The 12,042-nt window shown below is 43.7% G+C and overlaps 1 protein-coding gene across 1 annotated transcript in view; it reads right to left on the minus strand.

Annotated features, from left to right (window-relative positions):
• Window positions 1-12,042, minus strand: part of LOC122807146 (guanine nucleotide-binding protein G(i) subunit alpha-2-like) — a 692,973-nt gene that overhangs the window by 521,686 nt on the left and 159,245 nt on the right. The window contains exon 2 of the mRNA XM_044078159.1: window positions 686-814. Coding sequence (XP_043934094.1) covers window positions 686-814 — 129 coding nt within the window. The remainder of the gene's footprint in view (window positions 1-685; window positions 815-12,042) is intronic.

Below are 12,042 nucleotides of genomic sequence, written 5' to 3' on the forward strand. Positions count from 1 at the left end.
GTCACAAAGGTAGAGCCACCACTGGGCAAACCTCATAGTGTGGAGAAAAAAAAAAACTACCCCACAAATTTCTCAAGCACGACAGAAGATGATGAAATCTGCCTGCTTGCTCTTTGGTTAGATTTTACTTATGTCACCATTGCAGGAATGTGTTCATTGGAACATGCGCATTTCTGCTTTTATTGCTGCAAGCAGCATTATGCTCTTTTTATATTTAAGTCATGTTGATACTTGTCTAGTACTGCCTTTACATTGTTCTCAATGTGTGTATACTGCATGTTTTCTTACTAACTGCTGCAAGGCTGAGAATGAAAAGCCCTTCTGGTCCAGTTTACACACTTGCAAAATAGATACATACATAAATGAATACAAATAAAATAAAATAATAAGTGGCATATCTGAAAGTAACAGACTAAAGACAACCCCCCCCCCCCAAGAGCTGACCCAGTAGTTTAAGTTACTGATATTACAGCGGTCACCCGATGAAACATGAAGCAGGATAATGAAACATGACAAAAGACATAAGTGGCCAAGAGTTAAGAAAATGTTCACTGTTTTCTAGCATATCAGAGATACATGCATCAATAAAAATCAGTGAAAAACGTAGGTACATGGCAAATATGATACCACTGTAAAAGTGGCAACAATACAGTCACTTTACAAATATAAAAAACAAAAATCTTACTTGAAATGAAGTTTCTTGAAAGTGAAATGAGTTTCTACAATGCCAGTGGTCTTTACTCTTGTTCTTAGCACATCCTGCTGAGTTGGAACGTAACCGGAATCTGATATCCTCTCCAAGTCATTTAGGTAACTGCAAAAAAAGTTCCTATTACACATCAACAGTTTATTTTTCAGTTCTTTAAAAAGTCCTGTCTTCTCTCTCACACCTGGTAGCATAAACCTTAATGTCACAGTTACTAGAGTAAACTACAAAAACACTACACATCTTTCCTTCCTATGTTTGACAAACTGCTTTAAATCATTTACCCAGCAACCATGTCTTAAACTACACCTGATAAATAAAGAACATGTGAACACTGCTATCACTACCGTTGTGACTCAGCAATTAAAGTGTGTTTATTACAGGATTATATGCTACTGTGTCAAACTCAACCAAACTGGGTTCAAAAATGCATTTTTATATTAACGAAGATTGCAATTTTTATTATATCTTTAGAGTCACAAAACTTGACCAAACCAAATACAGTGCAAAATGTTTTAAATACCCTGAGAATAGTACTCTGTATTTAAAAGAATTATCCAAATCAGCCTCTCCCATCTGCAGCACAGCAGTGAGGAAGCACTCCCAACACCAGAAGACTCCAGGCAAATGGTCTTATTTTGGGCAGAAGGGTTGAGAACCAAAGAGCTGTATCATTGCTCCATGACTGATGAGGAAAGGAGCCTGTGGTAAGTGGGTTGAAGCTTGGGTGAGTCTGTAAACCTCCTGTCAGGAAAAGGAAAGTATTGAGGTAGCAACCCACCAAAGCCACCAATTTTAGCACCTAAGAATAGTTTCCAAACAAAATTGTGGAAATAAATACAGTAAATAGAGTGAAATGACTGCAACAGTTTTTTTTTTCTTCACAGAAGCATTTACTGAGGAAAACCCCTCTGGCATCCAGTGACAGTCCATAAACCAATATTTCTTAGAATAAAATATAATTATCTAAGGAAAAACACTTTTTTGTTTGAGGAAAAAGTACAGTTGTGCCACACTTACCATAACTACAGGTGTTCAAGTAGATCAGTGCTGCAGTACTGACCTTTGGGATGTGAGAATGGTCCAACTTCCAGAGCCTTCGTATCATCCCAAGCCAATGGATATTTTATGGCAGACGTCCAGGTATAAAGACATCTGTCAGCGTCATCTTCATAGGTTCATAGGTTCATACTAGGCTATCTGCCCTAGGGCATTTATAAGCCTAGTCAGAGTGTGTTTGGCTTTTGCCACCCCTTGGAATGAGTATACTGTGCCCATTTTAAGGTTTAGTTTACTGTACCCTCTGTCTAGCAGTGACGCATAAGTGACCCCTGGGGTAAACCTACGATCTCCCATCCACTCGTCAAGATTTCTCTTGAAGAGAGTCAGTGAGGGGCTCTGCCTAACATGGACTGAGATTTTATTCCAGAGTGAAGGGAGCCTCTGGGTTATGAATCTGTCCCTCCAGCATGTCCTATTTATTTCAGTGCTGAGGTTCAAATCTCTCGCGTAGCTCTGGTGGATTTGGATTTTCTGAGGTGGAGCATGTCCATTAATTCTGGGTTGGACATGGTCTTGTACGTCAGGCATAGATCGCCTCTGAGTTGGCGGTAAGCTACTGAGTAGAGCTGGAGATTCTTTAGCCGGGCAGCATATGGCATATGTTTGTGTCCCTTGATCCTCTTGGTGAGATACTTTTGGGGCCTTTCCAATTGCTGCAGGTGTCGGGTAAGGTACATCCGAAATGGGGCACTGTACTCGATTACGGGCCTGATGAGGGAAGAGTAAAGGGGCACAATGACCTCTCCTGATCTAGATGTGAATCCCTTCATGATAAGGTGGGCAATATAGAAGGTCTTTCTAACCACTTTGGCAATGTGAGTGCCAAATGAGAGGTTACTGTCAACTTGGGTCCCTAGGTCCCTAATTACTTCTTCCGTACTTAGTGGACTACCACCTATGTGGTAATTTGTGGGCACTTTGTTTTTCCCAAAGGGTATGACTATACACTTTTTGGCATTTAGCTTAAGGCCATGGCTCTGGCACCAGTTTTCCATTTCTATGAGACCCTTTTGAAGGATGCTTGTGTCCACTGGAGAATCAATTATGGCGCCCAGTTTGCAGTCATCTGCGAACTTGGTCAGCCACAATCCTCCCATGTTAGCCTGTACCTCAGAAAAATAAATACAGAACAAGAGAGGTCCCAGGACCGAGCCCTGTGGGACGCCACTTGTGACTGGTTTAGAGTCTGACATGGCTCCAGCAGTTCCGACTTTGTGGGTTCTGTCCTTGAGCCAGTTTGCAACCTACCTTATGACATAGGGGTTTATATTTAAGCTGGAGAGCTTGTCTATAATGCCCGAGTGGGGTATTATGTCGAAGGCTTTTGCAAGGTCAAGGTAGGCTGCGTGAACTATCTTACCCTCATCAATGGCCTTGGTGACTGTTTCAAAGAAGTCAACCAGGTTCAAGAGGCAGGATCTGCCCTTAAAGCCGAATTGGGTAGGATCCAGTGTCTGTAGGTCCCCAATGTCTGTTTATGAGTTCCATAATGATCCTCTCCATAGCTTTGCAGACCAGGCTAGTCAAGCTTATGGGGCGGTAGTTTCCAGGGTCCGTAGAAGCACCTCCTTTGTGGAGTGGGACCACTGTTGCTGTACGCCATTCTTTGGGTACATATCCTGTAGTAAGGCTGAGATTAAACAGCTGCCTTATGTGTGGGTTTAGCTCTTCTTGGAGTTCACGTAGCACGCAACCCAGGACACCGTCTGGTCTCATTGATGCTGTGTTTTTAGCTTTGGAGAGGGCGGCTCTCACCTAGGCATCTGAGATGTCAGCAACACTCTGCTGGGATAGATATTTGTCCCTTTGGGGGGGGGGGGGTTGCACTGAATCTGTCTGCTAGTATGTTGGCAATGTCTGTGGGTTCAGTGTATTTTTTGTCATTTTGGACCAACTCTTTGAGCGTATCTGGGAGTTTCCACTCTTCTAACATAACTAAAGAAAGCCTTGTGATTATCTTTAGTGTCTTGTGCAATTTTCTCGCAAAGTTGGCCTTGGATGATTTTATGAGTGATCGTAGATTTTTTGCTAGTACTGATCAGAGATGCCTTCCCTTTTAGGGATTTTGCTTCATCATGTAGTAGCTTCCTCCTTCTGTTGTATAGCTTATTAATGGCTGGAGTCCACCAGACAGGACGCCTGCCTTTGGGGGAATGGGTCTTGGTTTTATATGGGATTGCATGATCCATGCATTCCTGTAGGTGTCCACAGAATGCGTTTATAAAGGATTCAGCAGAGTGGGCTGTGGTTTCCACTGGCCCGGGGGCCTTGAAGGATTCCACTTTGGTCTTAAGAAGTGTGAAGTCAGCTTTTGAGAAGTTTTTCACTGTGGTCTTCTGTGCTGGGGGCGGAATGTGGATTTCCAGGGAGATCCATTTATGGTAAGATCTTACCAAAGAGGGGTATACTTCAGGTATGGAGCATTGTGTCCCCATGTTTGTGATGATCAGGTCTAATATGTTTTCCCCTCTTGTGGGAGAGGTGACTACTTGTTCCATAGCATTTGAGTTTATGAATTCTAGGAACCTTTGGGCTAGGGTATTGGGGCTTGAGTAATGCTCCCAGTCTATGTTTGGGTAGTTGAAGTCCCCCAATATGATGGAGTTTGGAGAGACTTTCATATTCTCCAGTGTCTTTAGGAAGGCCGAGTGGGGTTCCTGAGTGAGTGGGTGGTCAGTAGCATGCTACAAACTGGAGGGCGGTTTTGCCCATTGTTAGTTGCACATGGATGGTCTCCGATGCTTCGTGCATTGCCACTAACCTGGAGGTGTGGGAATCCTTGATGAATATGGATACTCCCCCTCCTTTTGTGGTTTGGTCCAAGTTCTGGGGCCGAAAAGCATATGAGGTATAACCTGGTAGTGCTGGGGTGCTCTCTGGAGCCTTGAACCAGGTTTCTGTCACAGACATCGATGTTCTCCATACTGAGGAGGGCTTTGAGAGCGTGCATCTTGAGGTTTAGACTTCTGGCATTGAGCAGCATTACCCTTAGTTTCTTTTTATTTGTGTTTTTTAGGGAGGTGGGTTTGTCTTTTGAGCCTTGCCTAAAAAAGGCACTATGGGGGTGGCAAGAACCTTTGCCAATATCCAAAAGCCCAGGGGTGACAGGTGCAAGCCGTCCCTTGCGAAGGCTTGTCGAGCATGTCATCCCAAGCAGACAGACATTGGATCCCCTTAGAATGACACCAATACTTAAGTCAATTGTTAAAAATCGATCAGGTCTTTCTAAGCTGGGAAAAGCAGTTTGACACCAGAGGACAGCAAGACCTTCCCAACTGTCTGGTCTTGGTAGCAAATGCAAAAGTGAAGAAACCATACCTCTCAACCACTTTTGAGAAAAATGGACAAAGCCAAAAATAATGGGGGGATAAAGGCCAAAAATAGGGACTCTCTTTAAATATTGCTCTTACAAACTTAGAAAGTGGATAGAATAACAGGCTTTGCGTCAGCATTAATTTTCTGAAGGGTATGAAGTCAAACTCAAGTACGTCATTTTTTTTACTTTGACCCTCAATGATTTGCCAGTGATTTGCCAGAAAAACACAATTTTATGAGAAAGAGCAAAAATATGAGGCAAGAATCTGGACATTCTATGAAAATCTGTACAGTTGAAAACTTAGGGAGAAGGGTTGGGATGAGCCAAATGAATAATAGGAGGAAGACCTACTTGGATGAAGGGTGGGAGGGAGGGAATATGTACAACACTGACCTACTAGAATATCTACAATTATGGTAGCTGGGACACAACTATACTATGTTCAGCATAGTCAATGTTACAGTACTAAACCTTGGGAAGGCTCCCAAAGCTGCTCTGAGGGGGGAGGAGAAGTAGCAGTGTTTTTAGGAAATGTTTTGTACGAAGGCAAAGCCAAACCCTGCCCTTGCCCTGGGTGTATGACCTAAGATGTAATGTTTTGTGAAGGTGTGAGTAGAACTCCAAGTGGCTGCCTCCAGGATTGTTTGAGTTGGGACTCCTTGAGGAAAGCAGTGGTAGATGCCCCATGCCTGGTAGAGTGGACCAACTCGGCCAGGCAAAGGCTTTCCATGGTGTGTGCAACAGAACCTGATGCAGCTTGCAATTCATCTAGAGATGGCTATCCTTGAGATAGACATGCCCCGTTTTCCCTCTGTGAAGGATACCAACAACTGGTCTGCCCCGTCCTCTGTCTTTGTTCTGAGTAGGTAGTACCTAATCTGTCTGTGGGCATCCAGTGAGTAGAGGATTCTTTCTGCCTTGTTCAGTGGATTTGGGAAGAAAACAGGCAGATTGATAGCCTTGCTATGGCAAAGTTTGGAAACCATCTTGGCATAAATAAAGGATTAGTTCTGAAGGTATGTTACCCTGCCTTCGTGGAAGACAGTGAAGGGCTCCATACTTATGAGAGCCTACAGTTCACATATTCTTCTAGCTGAAGTGACAGCTATAAGAAAAGTGGTCTTCCAGGTGAGCATCTTTGAAGGGGGGTGGGGGTCAGACAAAGCGCATTCATAGGGCAGCACGGTAAGATTTTCCAAAACTTATTTTAAGTCCTACGCAGGGAAAACCTCCCTTCTGGGAGGTATAAAATGCATCACCTGTCTGAAACAGTCATGTGCAGGTGAGAGAAAAGTAGAGTAGTCTGCAAGCAAGCTGAAATTGCCGAAGCATGAACCTTTATGCCAGAGTAAGAAAGACTCTGTCCAAAGAGCTGAGAAGTAGACCAATAATGAATGAATGCCTGCTTGAACTGGAACAATGTTGGCCACAACTCCATATGGAGATTTTTTTTCCATTTTGCAATGTAGGATTTCCTTGTGTTCGGCTTGCTTTCTTGCCACCTTAAGAATAGATAACAGCTCCTTGGGGCACGGTATCAAAGTGGGTGTCATGGCCTAATACGCCAGGTAGCTAGATTGAGAGATGCAAAGTTAAGGTGGAAAACAGATACTCCAATTTGACTGAGGTCTGTGTTCTTCAGGAACATGCAAAACTTCCCTTCACTTAAGGTGAGGAGTAGAGAAAACCAATATTGTCAGGGCCAGAAGGAGGCTGCCAGAATCAAGCTGGTCCTGGTCTTGCTGAGTACCCTCAGAGTTCAAGGGTAATGGGGAAAGGCGAACAGGAAATTCTGGCCCCATGTGAAAATGAAATCATCCATCCTGTTGAGTTCTGGAGCAGAACCTCAGATATTATTTGTTCTGGGGAGAAGCAGAGAGGTCTACAGAAGGGATTCCCCACAATGGAGTGAGATCTAGGAATACTTCCCTTTTCAACATCCATTTTCTTACTCTTTTCAACATCCATTTAACTTAGGTGTAGTAAGGCTCAGAGAATCTGACATTTCAGCTTTAACGGCCATTTAACAGAGGTAGCTAAGAGATGTGATCAACTGAGCATAACTTTAGAAGGAACACCGGACATCACAAGAGGGGTGAGGACTTCTTGCAGAACTACTTCTCAGATGTCAGAAATGGATGTCTGCATAGCGATGTCAGACCTGACTGACACGCGAGTGGTGATATTAGCCTTAGGAAGGCTAGGGACCAGGGAAGCCCCCTGATGGGCCGAGCCATAGGGTTACAACCTAGCAGTCGCTGGTCCTGGGGGCTGCAAAGATGCGTCACCAAGTCCTCAGTCGGCGCCACTCACTTTCTGTGTAGTCCAGATCCCTGAGCTTTTTAAATTTTCACTTTTTTGGGATCACACCAGTGGTTATCAGAGCAGTAGCGGAACCTACAGAAGATGGTAGTTGACACTACCGAAGAAGCATTTGACGATTTCATATGTGCAGCAAATACTTTGCTCCTACATTTAAAGGGTTTCTGCATGGAATTTAGGACAGTCAGAGCAGTTAGAGACATTGTGCAGAGGCCCAAAACAAGCTAAATGAGTGAAAATCTTTACATGTAATTTGCTTCCCATACGGCAAACAGATATAAACTTTTTTAAACATTAATTAGAGAAGGAATTTCCCCAGTGGGGTACTTATCTGTTCGGAAGCAGAGGAACTCTGGAACACAAGTTAACTGACACACTGTGAGCATATAAAACATACAAAAAGCACATCGGACTGCACAGCTAGAAAAAGATGAATATGGCACTGGACTGTTTTTTTTTTTTGTTATATATTTACACACCCTGGCATCTGGACATTGGTCATAAAGCATCCATCTGCTTGGAATGATACTAAGACTCTGGAAATCAGGCAAGTAACGGGCTTCTGCATGGCAGGAAGCCCCAAAGGATTAGTACTACAATACTAAGAAGAACATGTGGAAGGTTTCCCCCACAAGGGTACTTATCTGCCCAGCTTTGAGGGAGTGCTAACAGACCGTCAGTTCAATGAATGTCCAACCCAGCCCATGGAGTAGGTATGCAAAAGGCCAGCCTACTGCAAGGAATGTCACCAGCTTTTCTGACACCAGTCAAAGCCCTTACACCCTCCCTGAGATCAAGCATTCCACACAGTCCACTTTCTTGATTACCGACTCAGTCAGCACTCTGAAGGATTGCTTACTCCCTGTATCTGAGACAGAGGAAATATAGCCTCATCATTCTTCTCTCCCTTCCCCACACCAACTCATTCATCATCCAGGCTGCTAATCAAGCTCAGTCACCTGGATCACAGTACTTGAGCCCTCTGTATCAATGAGATGGCATTATTTTGTTAGTATGTTAATGTACCAACAAAATAAGGACACCAAAGTAAAAATAGATAAAAATTAATCCAGAAATTAGACATCATGCCACTTACTAGCATGACTTCATATGTCACTGTCATCTTACAAAGTAAAAGGTAATGGATTACCCAATCCATCTCCAATATTTTACCTGAAAATGTCAAACCTCTTCAGATACATAACCTTGTACTGACAGGGTCCACCAAAAGGTGAACATGGCCATAATTAGCATGTGCCAAGCTGCACATTTTCCCCACAAGAAGTGGGTATACAGCTTCTGCTAAGAATGTGAACTGCAGCACATGTCCACAATATATCATTCCCGAGTTCATAGGTTCATAAGAGGTTACTGTGCTAATGGCCCTAGGGCCTTTACAAGCTAGTCCACATTATACCCATATTCTCAAACTAACCTTAGTTTGCTTAGATGGTCATTAACGCAGAGCGAGTATATGATCAGCACTAACTGGGTCCATGAGGGACATAGGTGCCACTCTCGGGGTGAATTTATGATCTTCCATCAATTTGTCTAGGTTGCGCTTGTATAGGGTTATTGAGGAGCTCTGCTTCACGTGAAGTAGGAGTTTTATTCCAGAAGAGCAGCAATCTCTGGTTGATATATCTGTCTCTACAGCATGTCCTGTTAATGTCACAGGCTAGATGAGATCTCTGCAGCGAGCGACTCTTGTCCCATTTGATTTGCGGATGTGCAGCACTTCCATTAGGACAGGGTCAGAGACTGCTCGGTAGGCCAGGCACATGTCACCTCTCATCAGCCTGTACTATACAGAGTACAGTGACAGGGCTTTCAGTCTAGCCATGTAAGTCATGGTTTGGAGGCCCACTCTTTTCTCAGTGAGACACCTCTGCAGTCTCTCCAGTTGCTGCAGGTGTCTGGTGAGGTACATGGAGAAGGGAGCACTGTAGTCTATTAATGGTCTGATGAGGATCAAGTACAGTGGAGTTAACATCCTTAGACCTGGATGCAATGTTCTTATTTACAAGATGCGCAATTACCACTGTGGAAACTTGGTTGTCGAAGTTCAGATTGCCATCTACCTGTGTTCCCAGATCTCACACCACTGGGTTTGAACTTGGGAGGGGGGGGGGGTGTTGTCAATTTTGTAATTAGTAGGGAAATCTGCTTTTGGATAATAATGCACTTTTTTTGCATTTAGTTTTAGATCATGGCTTTGGCACCAATCACTTGTCTGTGTTAGCCCCATCTGTAATATGTTAACATCTTTGGGGGACTCCATCATTACACCCAATTTGCAATCAGTGAACTTGGTAAACTAAAGGCCATCTACTTTAGCCTGGACTTCCGAGAAAGAGATCCCAAACAATAAAGGGCCGAGCACAGATCCTTGTGGTACGCCACTGGTGACGAGTCTACTAGTAAAGGTACAGCCACCAACTTTGACAGTTATGTGTTCTGTCGGGGAGCCTCTTGGCTACCCAACTAGTGATGTAAGGGTTAATCCACAGCTGGGAGAGTTTCTCAATGATACCCGAGTGGGGGATTGTATCAAAAACCTTGCATAGGTAGGCAGTATGCACAGTCTTGCATACCATTTTAAATACTCCATTTATGAAAGACTAACAATCCCTCTACAGACTAGGAAACGCACACAGTCTCATACTCACAGGCACAAGGATTCCTGGATTTTAACACAAACATACCTTTGAAGAGAAAGTTGCACACCCACAAGTGGTTCTAACATACTGCACCTGGTACTGACCAATATGAGAAAGCACTGCACCCCCAGTATCATGTCCTCAGTGGTGATGTCAAAACACAAAGCTGTCTCCTTTGAAATCAACTAACTCCAGCAAACCCTGTAACAGTTAGGAACTGTTACAGTTAGTTTAGCCTCAAAGGCTAAAGACAACACAAAACCAAAAAATCAGCACATATCAGTGTGCCGAACTGGTGGTCAATGGTGTCACCTTAACTAAGCAGCACAACATAGTGAATTTGCTGACTGGCAAATTCAGCTCAAACTTCACCTACCACTCCTACCTGCCTCACCCTCTGAGATATCTACTAGCATGGATTCACTTTACATGCTCAAAATTCTGAAATATCGAATTTCAGAATCTCGAGCCCATAAAGTGGAAATCCTAAATGATCAAAAACCCAGAAGCGCGAAATTCAAAATCTCGCATTTTGGAGATGTTGAATTAGCGGTTCTGGTGTTGCACTGTATTCATGGATTTAGGGAAGTGTTTATGCTTTAAGGGTTTTGGGGAGGGGCTGTAGTGTGTGTTGTTACTGTGATGTGTGTATATGAGGGGAATTGTAGCTTGTATGGTGGTGTTTCGTGCGTTTGTGTATGTAGTGCGACCTTGGAGTTACTATATTTAAGTAGGGTGGGGTGTGTGGGAGGGCAGCTCCCCACATGGGGGGTGCAGAGGGGCTTCCCCCTACTAGTATGTAGGATAGGGTTATGTGTTTATGTGTGGGGAGGAAGGTGTGTGTGTAGTATAGAAGTCGCAATTTTGAATTTTGCGCTTCTGGGTTTTCGATCTTTTAGGATTTCTACTTTATGGGCTTGAGATTCTGAAATTCGATATTTCAGAATTTTGAGCATGTAAAGTGATCCACTAGCATAACCTCCCACAAACTACTGACAAGGAGGAGGTCCTTGCAGTGCTCGTTAAGGCCAAAACCACAACCTCAATGGGCCCTGATAATATCTCAAGATGTCACCCAAAAAGCTTGAAACATGAGCTACGAGGACCACTTGAGTCACTTGTCAACTATACCCTCATAACAGGCTTTGTACTACAAGAATGGAGACTGCAAAAGTCATTCTCCTTCACAAAGGTGGATCATCAACTGACCCAGGAAATTACAGGCCAATTAATCTAACCAGTTTAATATGGAAAGCAATGGAATGGATTACCATGGAAATAATCAAAGACATGGATAACCTTTTGACACTGGACCCAACCCAGTTTTCCTTTGTCAAGGGTAAGTCATGCCTACCACACCTGGTGGACTTCTTTGAGAAGGTCACCAAAGCAATGGATGAGGGTAAAATGGTGCATGCCGCCTACCTAGACCTGGCTAAGGCAATACCCCAACTTGGGTATAGTTGCCACTCTCACCAAACTGGGCATAAACCCCTATATAACTCACTGGATTGCCATCTGGCTCACAGACAGGACCCAAGAAGTCAGGACTGGTGATACCACCTCCACTAAGAGACCAGTCTCCAGAGGGGTACCTCAGGGCTCATGCAGGGACCACGCCTATTTAGCATCTACTTCTCAGAGATGAAAGCTAAATGTCAAGGGCCTTTAGCTGACCAGGTTCACAGTTGGCTGCAAATTGATTCCCCCATGACAGAAACATCTTACCAGAGGGTTTAACACAAACAAATGATTGGTGTCAAAGTCATGGACTAAAACTCTATGCCAAGAAATGCATTATTGTGCCTTTTGGAAAAACTGACACCCAAACTACTTACTCCACTGATAAATATCCCCTAGGATATGACCTGGTAGTCATGGATCTGGTAGCACATGTAGACACATCTGGCTTTTGACCAACATGTGGTCATCGTGGTAAGAAAATCATTCTATGTTACCCAACTTCTAAGTAACAG

The sequence above is a fragment of the Protopterus annectens genome, chromosome 7.part0, assembly GCF_019279795.1.
Source record: "Protopterus annectens isolate FY-2018-M chromosome 7.part0, PAN1.0, whole genome shotgun sequence".
NCBI classification, from domain to species: Eukaryota; Metazoa; Chordata; order Ceratodontiformes; family Protopteridae; genus Protopterus; species Protopterus annectens.